Source organism: Mus caroli, chromosome 19 (genome assembly GCF_900094665.2).
Source record: "Mus caroli chromosome 19, CAROLI_EIJ_v1.1, whole genome shotgun sequence".
Classification (NCBI taxonomy): domain Eukaryota; kingdom Metazoa; phylum Chordata; class Mammalia; order Rodentia; family Muridae; genus Mus; species Mus caroli.
Window position 1 is genome coordinate 22740657 of NC_034588.1, and position 16623 is coordinate 22757279.

The 16623-nt window shown below is 48.4% G+C and overlaps 1 protein-coding gene across 1 annotated transcript; it reads left to right on the forward strand.

The window, feature by feature from the left end:
* The first annotated feature begins 695 nt into the window (after positions 1–695).
* Positions 696–14010, forward strand: Dmrt3 (doublesex and mab-3 related transcription factor 3). Its single transcript, XM_021152527.1, has 2 exons — positions 696–1427; positions 12364–14010. The coding sequence occupies exons 1-2, from the start codon at positions 959–961 to the stop codon at positions 13323–13325; spliced, it is 1431 nt and encodes a 476-aa protein (XP_021008186.1). The 5' UTR covers positions 696–958; the 3' UTR covers positions 13326–14010.
* Positions 14011–16623: the final 2613 nt, after the last annotated feature.

Here is a 16623-nt window from a genome sequence, read left to right on the forward strand (position 1 = left end):
GACAAGAGGTGGTTAAGTAGAAAATTGAAGTTACCCTGAAGCCTGACAGATTTAAAAAAAAAAATACTAATTTTTCTTCTGTAGCAATGAAAAAGAAACTAGATTGCAAAACCAAGCGAAGAATTCCCGAATCACTACTACCCCTCTTTTGATTCCTCTTGCCAGGTGGAGACTGTCCGGTTCTTGAAACCCGGTTCTCCCGGGGCCGACCTGCGGTGTACCCTCAATTCCCTCGCAAGCTCCCCGAATGGCTGAGGCCAAGGGTGGGAAGGAAAGCGGTCTTGGGCTCAGTGCTTCGAGGCCAGTGCTGGAGCGACGTGAGGGGGTAGGGGAGAGGCCTGCGGGCTGGCTTACAAACACTCACCCACCCCCTCCCCATCGTCCCCCGCCCCACACTCGGTCCGCCCAGCGCTCCCGCAGTCCCTCCCGGCTTAGGAAGGGGTGGCAGAGCGCTTGGAAGAGGGGACTGTGAGCGCCCCCGCCTGAGAGGCCAGGCTGCAGGTGGCGGGGAAGGTGAGGTGCAGGAACCCGAGGGGTGCCTGCCAGGGAGGAGGAAAGCGCGTGGGGAGCGCAAGGAGGCTGGGACCCTGGGGGGGAGGTGGCGGCGGCGGGAGGGAGGAGGGACTGGGGGGGGGAGGGTGGCGGAGGAGGTGCTGGGTCCAGTCTGCGAGGAAGGGACCAGGGGAGGAAGTGGCTCAGACCGTAATCAGAGCTCTCCCCGGCTCCTTGCAGCTGCCCCAGAGCCTCAGCGTGGGAGGACCAGCGGGTGGAGCCTGCGCCCCGGAGAGCAGCGGGCAGAGAGGCGGCGCGCGTGGGGACCGGCGGGCTGCGAGCGCCACCGGAGCCGGGGAGACTGCTGCCGTAGCTCCGGCCGCCGCGGACCTTCCGGGGCCTCCCGAGAGCGGGCCTCCGAGCTCTGTGCTCCAGCTCCCGCCGCCGGCCGGGGGGAGCCCTGGGCATGAACGGCTACGGCTCCCCCTACCTGTACATGGGCGGCCCGGTGTCGCAGCCGCCGCGGGCGCCCTTGCAGCGCACGCCCAAGTGCGCGCGCTGCCGGAACCACGGGGTGCTGTCCTGGCTCAAGGGCCACAAACGCTACTGTCGCTTCAAGGACTGCACCTGCGAGAAGTGCATCCTGATCATCGAGCGGCAGCGGGTGATGGCGGCGCAGGTGGCGCTGCGCAGGCAGCAGGCCAACGAGAGCCTGGAGAGCCTCATCCCGGACTCGCTGCGGGCTCTGCCAGGGCCCCCGCCGCCGGGGGACGCCGCGGCCACCGCCGCTACTGCCTCGCAGTCGTCGCCAGCCTCTCAGGCGTCCCAGCCGCCGGCGCCGCCTCGTCCCGCCGCGGAGTTGGCCGCGGCCGCCGCGCTGCGCTGGGTCGCCGAACCCCAGCCCGGGACGCTGCCAGCGCAGCTTGCTAAGCCAGGTGAGAGCGTCTGCGGCGCTGGGGTCGCGCTCCGAAAGAGGGAACTTCGAGGGCTCTGGGTGGGCCTGCCCCACCCCCACCAGGCACCGGTTCTTACTCTCCTGGAAAGGGGGTCTCAAGAGTCTGAAGCCGGTGGAACCCAGGAGCCCGCCAGAGGGGCCAACCAGATAGCCTGGCTGTGTCCCTATTGTCAGAGGCTTTCCCCGGGTTGAAAGGGAACATAGCAGGTCAATTTCAAAAAAAAAAAAAAAAAAAAAATGATGTCTTGGGGAAGACCGACTTTAAAGGCACCACGATGAGGAGTGTTTTCCGGGCTGCGGGTTTTAGACGGGTGGGTTGGGATGGGGGCTCTCACTTGGAGCGAGGGGGTAAGTAGGTGGTGGCTAGCAGTCAGGGCCCAGTGTTTTGCTGTTTCTAGGTGATTCTTAGCTTGGTCCAGGGCATGGAAGCAAAACAGGCGTTTTGTTTCTTACTTAAAGGAACTAGGAGTCGTCGTTTTGGTTTTTTTAGCCAGGCTAAGAGGCCTCAAGACTTAGAATTTGGAAAAAAAAAAAAGCACCTTTTAAGAACTATAAGGAAAAGGTTCCAAAAGGCTCCAAAGTGAAGCCACCTAACTCTCTTTTGCTGAACTACTTCTTTAGTCCTTTATTGCCATTTCCCGGGCTGCTGTGGTGTGAAGAAATTAAAACCAAAACTTGGCCTACAGTGGAGAAAACCTAGCAAGTGCCTTTCCAGGATTATGCGGGGTTGGCCTGGCCTGAAATAATGCGGGGTTTTCTGGCCATCTAGCTTCCCGCTGTTCAGATATGCTTTGATTTTGGGGATGGAGTAACAGGGTTCTGAGCCCTGACAGTGGGCAGACCCCGGTTTCTACTTAGTTCTCGCTTTCTGGCTCTTTCCTGAGTCTGGCTGCCCCCATTTTAAGCCTCTTCCTCTCTTTCCTCGGAGGAACCTCTAGCTTTACTCCTGGCTGCTCGCAGCCTCCTGGCAACCGGAATTCAATGGAGTTTGGTGTTTCCCCTTCACTGGGTAAATGTACAAAGGAGACAGGCCCATCTCCTCCGGAATGGGGTGTACTGGAATTAGGAGTGAAAGGTCCATAGTTTTTTCGGTAGCTAGAGCCGCTGTCTCTACTTTCCCAGCTGCTCAATGACAGCTCTTCTTCAGAGAACCCCAGAGCACTGTGCTGAACTGGGGGTCTGGGGGGAGCTACTTACTGTTGGTGTGTGGTGAGGTGGTAGGTAGCTTGGCTCAGTTGTGCCCGGTAAGCCTGAAGTTCAGAAAGCAGTTTGCTGGCTGGGTTTTGTGGCTATTTAACAAGGAACATATAAGCATCTCTCAGAATCACAGCCCCACGACCCTCATCTTATATTTGTGGATTTGATAGTAGAGAAACTAGAGCCTATGGTGGGAAGAGGGCTTGTCCTGAGAACAAGAAGGAGTGTTTGGTCTTAGTCCCAGAATTCCATGCTACTCACTTTTAATTTTCCGTTCCTGGTTTTCCTGGCTCTGGGATTCGAGTCCCCAGGACTAGAGCAGAAGACCGAGTTAAAATTCAACTTGCTATTTTACAGTGCCCAGCTGCCTATTAGCAGCTCTTAAAGAGCACTAACCTTGAGTTCTGTGGTCTCTGTCCAAGAGGGGACTCCTTTAGCATCCTGTGGTTCTCCACGGGTTGTCCTTCTCCATAGCCAAAATGTATAAAGAGCCACAAAACCCAAAGCAAGGAGAAAAGGGGGTGGATGACAGCATTGAGGAGGCCAAGTTGAGGCAGGAGGGCCCAAGCCTTAGGAGAATTAAAAGGGGCAAAGAATTTCAAGGGTGCTAACCAGGCATGGTGCAGGATTTCTCTCCTTCTATGTTCACGAGCTACTCAGAAGTAGCCTGAGCCTTCCAAATTGAGAACAAGTAATTGAGAGAGAGGGGAAAAAAACAAGAAGAGGAGGAAGAAGAAGAGGAAGAGGAGGAGGAGGAGACAGCCGGCCAGAGACTGAGCTGTGTGGGACAAGGGGTTCAGTTTCCAGTTGGTCACACCACATACCTTGCACATTCACCAACTAACTTTTGTTTTCGTTTATCAATTGCGTTCCTTTAAGGAAAAAAAAAAAAACACACTTGGCTTGAGAGAGAGTTCTAAAAACAAGCTGACTTACAGTTTTTCCGCCAGGAACACAAATAAGATTCCTCTCTGCAGCATGTGTTTTGAAAAGCAACTGGGTGGGGGTGGGGGGGCAGCCAAGTTAAAAACTCCTGGTTGAGACTGCCTGTTGCTGCCTTGCTGTGCGTTTTTGTGTGTGTGATGTGTTTGTATGTGGGGCTTCATCATCTTTAGAAGCATATTAGGTCTTCCTGTAGAAGTTAGTCCATTCCTCCAAGAGAGGAAGTGTGACCCCATTGGGGTGGAAGGGCCATGACCAGTGCTTAGCAGCAGTCTCCGAGTCTAGAAACTGCTAGCAGACCATTTAGGTCTGCTCCTTTGTCACCTTGGGTTTTGCAAGTCGGCTTGGCTTGTTTGCAGGCAGAGGGCCTCCCACACATCGCTGTGTTCTTGAAGACCAGTGTAGGTGGAGCACCAGCAGGCCGAGGGAATCTGTTTTTCTTCTCCGAATATTTGAGGGAAGCACAGGCCTTAAGAACAATGTTGGCTGGGCATCATGGGAGATGATGAGCCCATGTAGTTCAGGGAAGAGACATGAACACCAGTTTTCTAACTGGAGGGAATCTTTCCTAAGCTCTCTTTCAGATGTCTTAAAGGAATGTTTGAGCATTGTTTTCAACGTGAGTTTAAGAAGATTCTACTGGCTGTTTCAACTATGATTGAAAATATGTTTTTAATTACAGCCTTCTTCTGCCAGTCATCTCTGATGTAATTAAATGAGATTTTGATTGCGCTCCGATTTCTAAGTTACCCTTTGCTATAGATACTATGCAACCCACATATTCCGCTCTTACCTTTGTGTCACCTCCCCTCACCTCCCCCCGCCCCGCCCTATGAAAACAGCTCAGGGAGCCTTAACCTTTTGCAGCTGTGCGAGCTTCTGACCTGGGAGTCTTAATCATACCAGCCAAGCCAGCCTTTCAGAACCAGGGGCTCCGGATCTGAGGGAAGTTAAGGGTCATGGCCAAGGCGAGAAATACAGCCACATTGGCTACCTTACCCCAAACTTTCCCTCTAGAGGACGGTGGTCCTGGGTGGCCATAGGCCCGGGTGCCTGGGAAGGAAAGATACGTGGCTGTGGAATCTTCCTTGGTGTGTATCTGCCATATGGCAGTTATACCGTGAGTGTGTGTGTGTGTGTGTGATATCACATAAATATATAGATTCCACATGTATGCCATATATATACATATATATATATATGTATATGTAAAATAAATACACTTACGTTTAATTTAATAGAATTTAATTTAAATATATATGTGGGTATATATATGTATATATATATATATATGTTTGTATGTATAATTTAAATGCTCTTAAAGGACATTTGGTTGGAGATTGAAGAGGAAGGTTGGATAGGAGAGTAAGATAGCCTTTAATTCTGAGAGAGGCAGACAAGGCAGAGAGGAGAGAGAGGGAGAGAGGGAGAAAGAGAGAAGGAGAGAGAGAGGGAGGGGAGAGAGAGAGAGAGAGAGAGAGAGAGAGAGAGGGAGAGAGGGAGAGAGAGAGGGAGAGAGGGGTGGAGAGGGAGAGGTCGATGGATTTTGGAAAGCTGACTTTATTTTGCCTCTGCTGAAGCCCCTTCCTGACTGCTCTGGGCTGCCAGCTCCAGCATGGTTTGGATTGCCCAGTCTGCTTCCTTCATTTTAATTCTTTTCCCTTTTAATTCTCCAAAGAGAAATACTCGGCTATTAGCATTGAGGGTTCCTGGGTACAGGATTGTACACCCAGGGCAAGGAAGGAGCTGGGAACAATTACAAGTCACCTGGAGTGTCTACCTGTGAATTGAAAAAACGAAAAAAAAAAAAAAAAAAACAACGCATCTGGCTTTGAGATGGCTTGATCTGAAGCCAGAGGCTTTAGGAAAAGCCAGATAGGAAGAAATGCCAGGACAGCAAGACTGCCACTTGGAACGTCTTATTCAGATCTGACTTTGGGGGCAAAGAATCCAGTCTTTTCCTTGCTAGATTTGTTGGGTAGGTCAGTCGCAGTGACTTTGGGGAATGTCTGACTGACCAGGCACAGGAGGCTGGGCTCTCTGGTGGCCCCAGCCCTGGATGGTGTGGCAGGAAGCCCAGGAGAGGCTTATGCTGACAGCATGCTGGCTTCTCTGGGTACTGAAGGTTGTCTGCTTGCCCCTGGTCACTGTTCCTCCCTCACCTAAGGACTAAAGCAAGTCTCCCGGAGCCCTTCCTTCCCAGCCCCTCTGGCCTCAGCTCCTTGCCTGCTTCCTCCTCATCCCACCTACCCCAAGGGGCATTGGAATGTTCCTGTCTTGTCTGGTGGAGCCAAGGACTAAGGTTAAAGGAAAAAGAGTCCTCCCAGAGGAACTGGAGTCTGTTGCCAGGCAGAGAACCCCCCAGCCTGCTCCAGGCCTTATAAATCTGAGGGATGACGGTGCTCTCTCCACTTACAACAACTTTTCCTCTCCCTGATGGATGAACTCTCGGGTTTAAAAGATTACAGTAATCACAGGAGGACAGTGTAAATCGAATCTGCTAGCAATAACTTTTGGAGAAGGTCAGGCTCAAGTGAAACGTTACCAAGCAACAGGCGTTTTGTTTGCAAAATACAATCAAAGAGCATCGATGAGAAATTCTTTTCTGCCGCAAGTCAGCACTTTCTGTTAACAGCTTTACAGAGAGAAGGGGGGTAAATCTTCATAAATCAAAGTCCCTGCAGGACTTGGAACCTTTTCCGGAACTGTTGCGTTTCTTCCTGTCTGGGAAGAAGAGTGCCTGGTGAAAACCCATTTGCCTGCCTGCCTACCTTCTCTCTCTCTCTCTCTCTTTTTTTTTACTCCATGATGGCTTTCTTCCTTTCTTTCCCTGTCTAACCTGTTACAGCCCCCACTCCCTCTAGCCATTAACCACTCAGGTCTTTGGAGTCGCTAGTTCTAATCCAGTATAGTTTCGATTACATGGTAGGCCTTTGGACATCAAAAGACCACCACTTGGCCATACACATGTTCTGCATCACACACAGCATCTTAGCTGTCCCCTGGCTTCATCAACACACTCTTCTTTTCTGGGAAGGAAAAAAAAAAAAACCATGAAGGTAGAGAGGTAGGTGAGGGTTTCCATGTTGTTTTACGGCTAAACAGATTTTTACAAAGTACAGCTGCCTTTCAAATAATAGAACATTATGAGAACTCAGAACAGTCGTCATTTCTGGACTCTCCGCTCTCTTATTACAGTTACTAGTCAGACTTGAATTTCAGGCTGACATCAATGTTCTACTGTTTTCCACCACAGAGTATCGCTTTATTAGCTCAGTGTCTTCATGTGTGAATAATATTCCCGTCTGTGTGAAGATACCATAGTCTGCCCTGCTTCTGGCTTCTGCGTTAACTTGCTGTGTAGCATCCTAAAATGCGACCAACTGATCAGATACTTTAGATTTTTGCAAAGGATTAGCTATCTTGTAAGCCCCAGTGGCGAAGGCAATGCTGTGGTTGCCTGTGTATAATCTTACCTAGCCCAGTACCTAGGGATATAGGGGATTTAAGGGGATTTGTTAAGTAGAGGGATAAGCAAGCAGCCAGCTGCAATCCCATGAACAGGTAGATGTGGAGATTTCAACCTTTTCAAAGCTTCTAGTTTCTTTCTTAGAAACTGATCATGCTGATTTTTTTTTTTTGGTAAGACACATGAAGTCTTATAAACTATACTTCCTTAAGCCCACCAGCCCTTTCTAAGCAATGTCCCTCCAAAACCTTGGCTTTATAGAATCTTAGACTTAGGGTCTTCCTGTCAGCCTCTTGAGTGTTAGGACTACAAGCATGCACTACCAAGCCAGGTTAAGGAGATCACCCTAAACCCTTTATACAGTGTTAAACCATTGCTGGTCATTTACAAAGCAAAACATTGAGTATTTTCATGTACACACAGATACAAGCGCGCGTGTGCGCGCACACACACACACACACACACACACAATTTTAGAACAAGATTTGTTAATGTCACCACTTTCTTCAAATTTCTACTCACTCAGTTTTTAGTGATTCCTCACTCCTAGTGTGAGATCAATAGAAAATATGAGAAATTCCCGCTTTGTTAAACGTTTGACTCCGGAAGCCCCCAAGGGGCTCCTCCTCCCATTGCTATTTATTGGCATGGAGACCCAGCCAGAGATCTACCTCCCAAATATTACAGGAACATTTCTATCTGCATGGCATGCTTCAAGGAGGGAAGGGTCTGTGATACATGAATTATGAGAATCGGTCAGTGCTTGTGTCTTGTTCTAGGTGTTAGGTGGGTTTAGGTTTTGTGCACTCATTGGATAGAGTCTCTAACACCACTGACAGCAAAGTCAGAGCACTCTTCCATTTGTATGTATTTTGAGCAGAGTGTTTGTTTCATAGATATGGCAAGCTTTCTTAAACTATTTGAATAATTTTAAAAAGTTGTATATATGAAGAAATTCATAGAAAGATTGTTCAAATTGTAATTTTTAGACAGGAAGCTACTTTCATGTGTTTATTTATTTTAGCAAAAAAGAAGGTATAGTTGTCACCTCACGGCACATGTGCTTAGAAGGAGGTGGCATTGCTTTTCAAAGAAAACGTGTCCTTAACTCGGCTCTCGTAAACCTAAAGCAGAGTTTGTTTCGGGGTTGGAATGGGAGCGTTTCTGCTTCATGGGCTCTGAAGTGAGAGCTCAAATGTTTGATATTTTTTAAAAGGTTTGGCTTTTTTTTTCCTCTTGTAATGCTAAAAAACATGTCCTCGCTTGTATTAACTGGCCTGTCGTGACAGACATATAGTGTCATGGTTTCATCTACTTTGGTTTTGCCTACCTATACTGAATGCAGAGTTAAAATGGTCAATTGAGATATCCTTCCACTCCTTATGTTCCGATTAGAGTCTCTGTTTCAGTAAGGCAGAGGGGTCTGGGAATATTCCTGTTCTGTTTTCTCAGCTGACGGGTCCATGGTTCTGTATCCAGAAAGGCTTTGTGCCTTACACCAACTGGAATGATTTGTACAGTTCATTTAGGAGAGGGAACCCTGGGACTGTAAAGGAATATCCGTTACCACTGGGCTCAACTCTTAGCCTCGGTAATTACTTGTGAAAGTCTGTGTTTATAGCAGCTTGCAATGGCTTTAGTTTAGGGACAATAATAGACATCAGAGCGCCCCCCCCTCCCAAATTGCAGGGATTGTCAATTCTGCTTTTCAGAAATTATTCTTTTGGGCAAGGAGTTTGCCTTGGTGCAGGTTTTGACGCCCATCGTCCTTGGCTCTGTTTTGAAATCCAGCACCCTCGGGTGCTGGTGGGCATCGTGCGTGTGTACATTCATTTCTCAAATGTGTGTGCCCTCTGGTATGTGAACCTGCTTCTCTCATTGGCTGGTGCCTCCCCCTGTCCTTCCCAGCATAAGCATTGCCGAGCTCAGTTGATTACAAAGCCCTTGATTCATGCATTTGATTCCTAGGACATCCTGCCAGCTTCTCTCACGTTTAGCCATAGCCTCCACACTGAGACTGGGATGCTGAGCAACCCAGAAATCTTTGAAGAGTGGGGATGACTCAGCACAGTGCTCCTCCTCCTCCTCCACTGCTCAAATACCCCAAAGTGCACAGTACACTGGCATGTCTCTGTAACAGGGGCAAAGGACAACACAGAGGGGAGAATGGCTCCATCACCATTCGTCTGCCAGGAAAGATTGCATGAGGTGTGTTCTGCAGAACTTGGAAAATAGATACAAAGGTAGAATTGTATCCCGTCCGACTTAAAAGCCGGCCTCCCAGTGTCTGTTGCTGCCTTGAGGAAGAAAATACATTTTGATGAGATAGGTTTGTTTGAGTAGCTAGAGCATCGGTTCTCAGTGTCCCTCACTGCCCTTCTGGTCCAGGGGTCACCTGGAGCCTGAATTCAGCTGTGTAAGCTGTGTAAGCGCCGATGAAGCTGTTTTGCTGAAGAAGTCTTCAGTGTTTGAATTCACCCAAGGCATGTGAAATGTTACCTTTTAAGACACAAAGCTATTTTATTTTATTTTATTTTATTTTATTTTATTTTATTGTTTAGCTGCTTTCTGTTAAGAATAGCAAAGTTGAGAGCTTTCCAGGTGTGTAGATGTGCCTCTTATTCTCAAAGACAAGGTCATTTCTCTAGCAGAAGCAAAACCATCAGCAAACAAAACCAAACCTTACCAGCTTGGCAGGCTGCCGCGATACTGTGCCCTATTTTCTTGTTTTATGGTAAAATATAGGTGACGGATTGTTACCATTTTAAGGTGGACATCTTGGTGACACTAAAGACGTTTATGTTGCTTTGAAACACCACTATCCATCCAGAACTTTTTCATTATCCTTGATTGGAACCTCATGTTCATTAAAGAGTAACTCCTGTCTCCCCTCCCCTAGAACTACACCTCCCGAGAGTCTCTGTACTTTATCCATTCTAAGCATCCCATAGAAGCCACATAACTTCTTTTGTGGCCAGCTTATTTTAGGTAGAGTACCCTTAAAGTTCTCCTCTGTAGCAGATATCAGAATTTCATTCCCTTTCGAGTCTGGATAATATTCTGTTTACCCCTTCACTCATTGATGAACAATGTGGGTTGCTCCACCCTTGGGATCTCTGTGAATAATGTATTTGATGCCCCCAAACTATGCCTGGTCATGCGTGCTTGGTCTCTCCAGCACATGTATCTATTTCCTCAAGATAACTTCCATGAGCTTATGCTTCCTGCTGCCTTCCCTCTTTTTTTAAATTTTTTTATTCTGTATCCTTGTTTTGGCCTATTGTAAGGTCAAGAAATGCTTGATGCTGATGATAGATAATAAAAGCTGAATTTAGGTGTCTAGAGATGTGAGCCATTTTAAACATATCAATAGGTACATGGGGGGGGGACAGTATTGAACTTGTTTCCCAATGCTCCATTGAACAGGGGTCAAAATGCAATTGTGTGATCATTTCAGAGCTAACACACTGTCACTGTCTACCCTTCTCGAGGTTTTGGCAATAGAGTAATAGGGAGTTATCTATGGGGTCGTTCATCAGGGCAATAATATACATGAAATGCAGGCTGCTTAGAATATAAATCTGCATGAGCCTTCTTGTTTGGTTGGGTCTGTCTTGTGTGTCAAGGACAGGGGATTTAAGGAGTTCAATCATTGGGAGGTAAAAGCTGGACCTGTTGTCCTGGGAAGCAGGAGGAGAGAAGATGCAACATTGGTCTTGTAAAAGTAGGTCTTTGGTGAATCCAAGTAGCCATTGGGAGCAAAGGGGAGATTCATTGGGTAGACTACAAATGAACCCCAACAATAGAAACCTTCTAGTTTCTATTAAAGAGCAGTGCAATGGACGAGGCAGTTTGGGATGACTCTGAGTTTGTATTAGACACGGTTGAAAGCTGCATGTTTTGTTATGGCCTAAGAATGCTTTAAAACACTTACGTTTGGCTGCAGGCTTTTGTTGGCTTACCTTGTGCTTAAGAGCCGTGTGGTGTTAAAGAAATGAACCTCAATGGGCCTTTGTTAAAAGCTTTGAAAGTAAACAACAACAGGTAGGAGGGGGTACCTTCTAGAAGCTGCTTTGATGAAATTTCACCTCTGGCTATCTGCACACAAGCAGGTTTGCCCATAGAGAGGCCCACAATGAGGCTATTCAGTCAGAAGAGAAGACGGAGATCCACAGTCCTCACAACCTGACAACTGCCTCACTGGGACTGGTTTTCTTTTCTTCCTTCCTTCCTTCCTTCCTTCCTTCCTTCCTTCCTTCCTTCCTTCCTTCCTTCCTTCCTTCCTTCCTTCTTCCTTTTTTTCTTCCTTTCTTTTTCCTTCAGATCCGTCACTCTAGGTTAAGCAGCCACTACTGGCACATTTTTTTTTTTAAGGATAAAACAAATCTCTTTGCATGTAGTTTGCTAGTAAGACAAAATCTGTTCCTTTATTTACAGTGAAACCCAGAGCCCCCTTGCCCACTCCTTCTGACTATTTAGTACTGCAGCGCTCTCCTCTTGGGTAACATCCGAGGTTAGAATGCCACATTGGCAACTGGTCTGTTTCAAAGCTAGTCTTGGCTGTATTAAGAACATTCTTAGGTATCCTTCCTCCTTCAAACATACTTTGAAGTGTTGTAGGTCCTTTTCATGGCACACCAGTTCACACAAAGGCACCCACCTACCTCTTCCCACATATGGTGGACAGTTCCCAAATCTTCCAGCCATTTCTTTCTCCTTCATCCGGAATTTGAACTGGCTTTGTTTGGCCTTTGGTAAGGGCCAGGCAGCTGACTTTGCCTGGCCCTTCAGTGGCTTTTTACAAGTGATTTCAGGGGTTATGTTTGTCTTTCACTTAGAAACTACATCAATGAGTTATTGTACACGATAACCTGATTTAAAAACAAACAAACAAACAAACAAACAAAAACCCTGTCTGGATCGCAAGCCCTATTTAGCATAAAACCAGGCCATGGGTAGCAGATGTGATTATTAAAGTGACTATGGGATGGTTGTAGCAGGTGGTCATGGCCAGAGCCCCTCCTGTGGCCATTTCCTGTGCCTTGGTCAGAGTCTCGCAGGCCTGCATGTGGGTAGCCATTCTGTTTTTAAGGCACGCTTCCTCTCCTACAGCATTCTGAGAAAACAGTGATTGCACCATCTTCATTTACTGACCCCAGTCCCTGACTCGCTTTGCCAATGACTTTTGATTTCTTCTTTAAAGACTGGCAGTGTGTTATGACCTATTGAGCCAAACTCCCTCATTCCAGAAGGCTTGACTCTGAGCACACCAGGAAGGGGTTAACCCAACTGTTCTCTTGCCTTTCAGATCTGACAGAAGAGAGAGTTGGGGACAGCAGTTCCACAGACAACACTGCGGAGGCCTTCAGTGACAAAGACACCGATCAGAGGAGCTCCCCAGATGTTGTCAAAAGCAAGAACTGCTTCACTCCGGAGAGCCCCGAGATCGTGTCCGTGGATGAAGGTGGGTACGCCGTGCAGAAAAACGGGGGCAACCCCGAGAGCTGCCCGGACAGCCCCAAGTACCACGCTGAGCAGAGCCACCTCCTGATCGAGGGCCCGTCTGGGACGGTCTCTCTGCCCTTCAGCTTGAAAGCCAACCGGCCACCCCTGGAAGTGTTGAAAAAAATCTTTCCCAACCAGAAGCCCACTGTCCTGGAGCTCATCTTGAAAGGTTGCGGGGGCGACCTGGTCAGTGCCGTGGAGGTCCTGCTGTCCAGTCGGTCCTCCGCGGCTGGGGCGGAGCGGACGGCCGAAGAGAGCCTGGTGCTGCCCTCTAGCGGCCATATCTTTGAACACACGCTGGGCTCCTACCCTATCTCTTCCTCCAAGTGGTCGGTGGGCTCTGCCTTCCGTGTCCCTGACACCTTACGCTTTTCCGCGGACTCCAGCAACGTGGTCCCCAACCCCTTGGCCGTGCCCCTGCAGCATCCTTTCCCCCAGCCACCTCGGTACCCGCTGATGCTGAGGAATACTTTGGCCAGAAACCAGTCGAGCCCCTTTTTACCCAATGATGTCACCCTGTGGAACACCATGACGCTGCAGCAGCAGTACCAGCTGAGGTCCCAGTATGTCAGTCCATTTCCCAGTAACTCCACTAGCGTCTTCCGGAGCTCGCCCGTGCTCTCCTCCCGCACCACAGAGGACCCTCGAATCTCCATCCCTGACGACGGGTGTCCAATCGTGACAAAGCAGTCCATCTACACAGAGGATGACTATGACGAGAGGTCTGACTCCTCGGATTCTAGAATACTCAACACGTCATCGTAAAGTGTACCTATGGGTGGTGACCAGGTGACATTTTGTGTGTGTTGGAACCCTGGGCGTCCCCCTGCCCCCTCCAGGAAAGTTCACCAATACTGTATACCCTTTCCTCCTGTTTGACAAAGTGACGTGCTTGGTAGTCTATACGTTAGCAATGAAAACATAACTTATTTAATTCCCTGCACTTCACTGGAAAATGCCAAATAGCTCTGCTCTGTGGATTTAGTGCTGAATGCTGTAAATGAGTTTAAAGCTGAGGATGCCCCGAGAAGGCCGGGCCAGTGGGGGGTTTAACTGGGGGGCCAGCTTTACTCCCTCAATTCAACCTGGAATGTTCAGTGATATAGTATACTTGAATGCCATTTTGTAAAAGGATTCCTCAGGACACTGGAAACCTTAGGGAGTGGTTCGATGGCCAACCGACTATGAGCAGGGACGTTATCTGACTGCACTCAGACTAGAGCGGACTGAGCAGGCTCTTATTTAAGCTCGGGCCGTTTTCAGAGACAAACTTCATTAAGAATCATTCTTTTCACATGGCTGAATGGAAACACGTGTAATATCAACATAAAACCAATCCCAGCTGTGAACTGCATGAGACGTATCGCGAAGCGAACACAAGATTAAGCTTTGTCAGGTTAATGTAGCATGCTAAGTAAGGACTCTAGAAAAAAAAATAAACTAAGGACGCCATCTTGGTTGATGTCTTTTCTGCTTTCCGGAAGGAAGGTCTCCAAACACAGAGCCTCCCTACTAATGCCTGAGTCCGAAACCAAGACACTGTTCAGTGGGGACATGTCGTAAACTGGGCATTGCCTGTACTGGTGGGGGCGGGCAGGGGTTCAGCAGGCGTGGGCTCTGGTTCACTCCCTAGCACTCCAAATGGAACAGTTAACAGCAAAACACAGTAAAATACTAAGGCTGTACAGCTGAGTGAGAGAAAGAAGGGAGGTGTGTCCAGTAGAGACCTGACACCAAACCCACTGGGTACATGAAGTATGTGAACACGGTGGCTTCCCTCAGCCTCACATTCAGAATATAGGTGTGAGTGTTCCCCCCCCCTTCAGAACTTTTACTGTTCCTGTTCTTCAGCATGCCTGAGAGGTGGTGATGGCTGCTTAGGTCAGACAGTCATGCTATGAACGTCATGAATCTAGAAGGGAGAGCGAATAGTCAAAGCACAAGGGCCTCTTCGTGGGGAGATGCAGGGAGCCCCCCCCCCCACAGGTATCAGCTTTGAGTAGCTCTTGAGTGATGGGAAAAGGGTCGCAGTTCATCCAGAGACTCCTTCAAGCCCAGAAAGGCTCTGGGAGAAGGGCCTTATTCAAAAGAAGAATCTCATTTTAATTTCCACAGGGTGCCTCTGGAGTGAGCAATCTTTGAGAGAGAAAGATTTCTTTGTTCATCACCCTCTTTGAGGTAATTTGTGAGTTCACTAGATTAGAGAATGGGTTTTTTTCTCTCTCCCTTGGTTGCTTTTCTTCTCAGACCTGTACCGAGTGAAAACTCTAAGGTCTAAACTCTTAAACCGAGAATTCCAGTCTAACTTGACACAACAAGGTAAACCTCACTGTGTAGGCACCCGAGTGCTTGCTCTAAGTCTAGTACCCACTGGGGTCATTTACTAGGTGGCTACACAGAATCAGAAGTGTCTGTTTCTGGAAACTTCACATTGCTAAAGGACCAGATAATAAGAGTATAAATATGTGGTCCCCATTGTGCCCAGGGAAAAGCAGGTGCCGTGAAACCTTCAAGCTACTCCTCGTGTTTTCTGGTGACATTTGAGAATAGTTTTTATCCCGCTGATTTGGATTTCGGAAAAGCAGCAGCAATCTTCACAATGGGGTGCAAGTAGTTTCCTACAAGGGTAGATGGCCAGGTAGATCCCAGGTGTGTGGCCAGCGGGAGTGGTTGTGAGCTTGGTAGGTTAACTAAAAGCCGTCTAATGAGTCGTTTTACATATTTAGATTTTTATGAAGAGAAACTGCAGTAGGAAAGAGTAGATGGGCAGCTGGATGCTCCTAGGACTTGTTCCTCAGGGACTCCCCTCTCAGGGTCCTCCTGCTTGCCCTGTGAATCGATCTGGACCAAGTCAGTGAGAGGGGAGCCTCTTGGAAACATTTGTCGGGTGCCCAGGAAACAGGCTCTGACTGCATTTGAACAGACGGATTTGAAAAATGAACTTGGTCTCACTGCGCACTGTCTCAGTGATTCATTCTGTCTGCATTTACTCAGCAGGAGGAAGTCGGGAAGAAGATGGATGCTAAATTTATATGTTAATTTTAATATTGAAGCTATCCTGTATTTGAAGAATAAGATCAATGCTTCAATTTCATTTCTTATGTGATACTGAGAGTTGTCATCGCTGGGGGGAAAAATCACTTCCGAATGCATCCTCCCAAAATTCCAATCTTCCAGGGCAGAGCAGCCTCAGAGGAGGCGACCTTGCCTTTTGCTGATGGTTTATGCACTGCAGGCTTTAGGGTTCCCACAGTATCGCTTACTGTCTCAGTGTCAAGGGGAAATAGCAAAGGCAGTGGCGTGTCCTTAAATTTCAATGGCGTTTATTTACTAATTGGATGGTGAGATTGGCTGGGTTGTTGAGCTGTGTCATGAGTTTCATATATCCCACAGGCAAAGCCACCCGACTTAACCGAAAGTAAACTCAGCAGTTGTTAAGAAAACTTATCCCTCCAGAAGGCCAGAGTACTGCCTGGTGGTTTTAGACTGTGACCTCAGACTCATGCTGGGATTTGGATGAAAGATTCCAGAGGTCTGTGCAGAGTTGTCTGGGGTAAAGGAGGACTCTCTGCCTCCCGGCCCAGTATGGCACTGGGCAGAAGCCATGTGTGAAGGCCGCTTGGAGAGAGAAAGGGAGACGTGGGCTGGGCAGGCATCTCAGTATGAAGGCAACTGTGGAGATGCCAGGGGGCTCTGTCCTCCCTAGCAGGCTGTTGGCTGGATGGCTGCTTCTTTTGGCTTCTACCTTGGGCAGTGCTGGCTGCCATAGACTGCCAAGGAGATCTTTATCCTACCTATGGCATCAAGAACAAGCAGGTGGGCAAGGGAGGTTCTGAGCCTGGATTAGTGTCCTTTTCAAGTTTTTCAGAGAAAAAAAATACACTGTTTTGGGAGGGGTCATTTTACTTCCTTTTCTTTTTTCCATTCCTTCTTTCACCCCACCCCTCCATCTCCCTCCATCCCCCTCCATCTCCCTCCACCCCCTCCATTCCTCTCCATCCCCCTCCATTCCCCTCCATCCCCCTCCATCCCCTTCCATCCCCTTCCATCCCCTTCGTCCCCC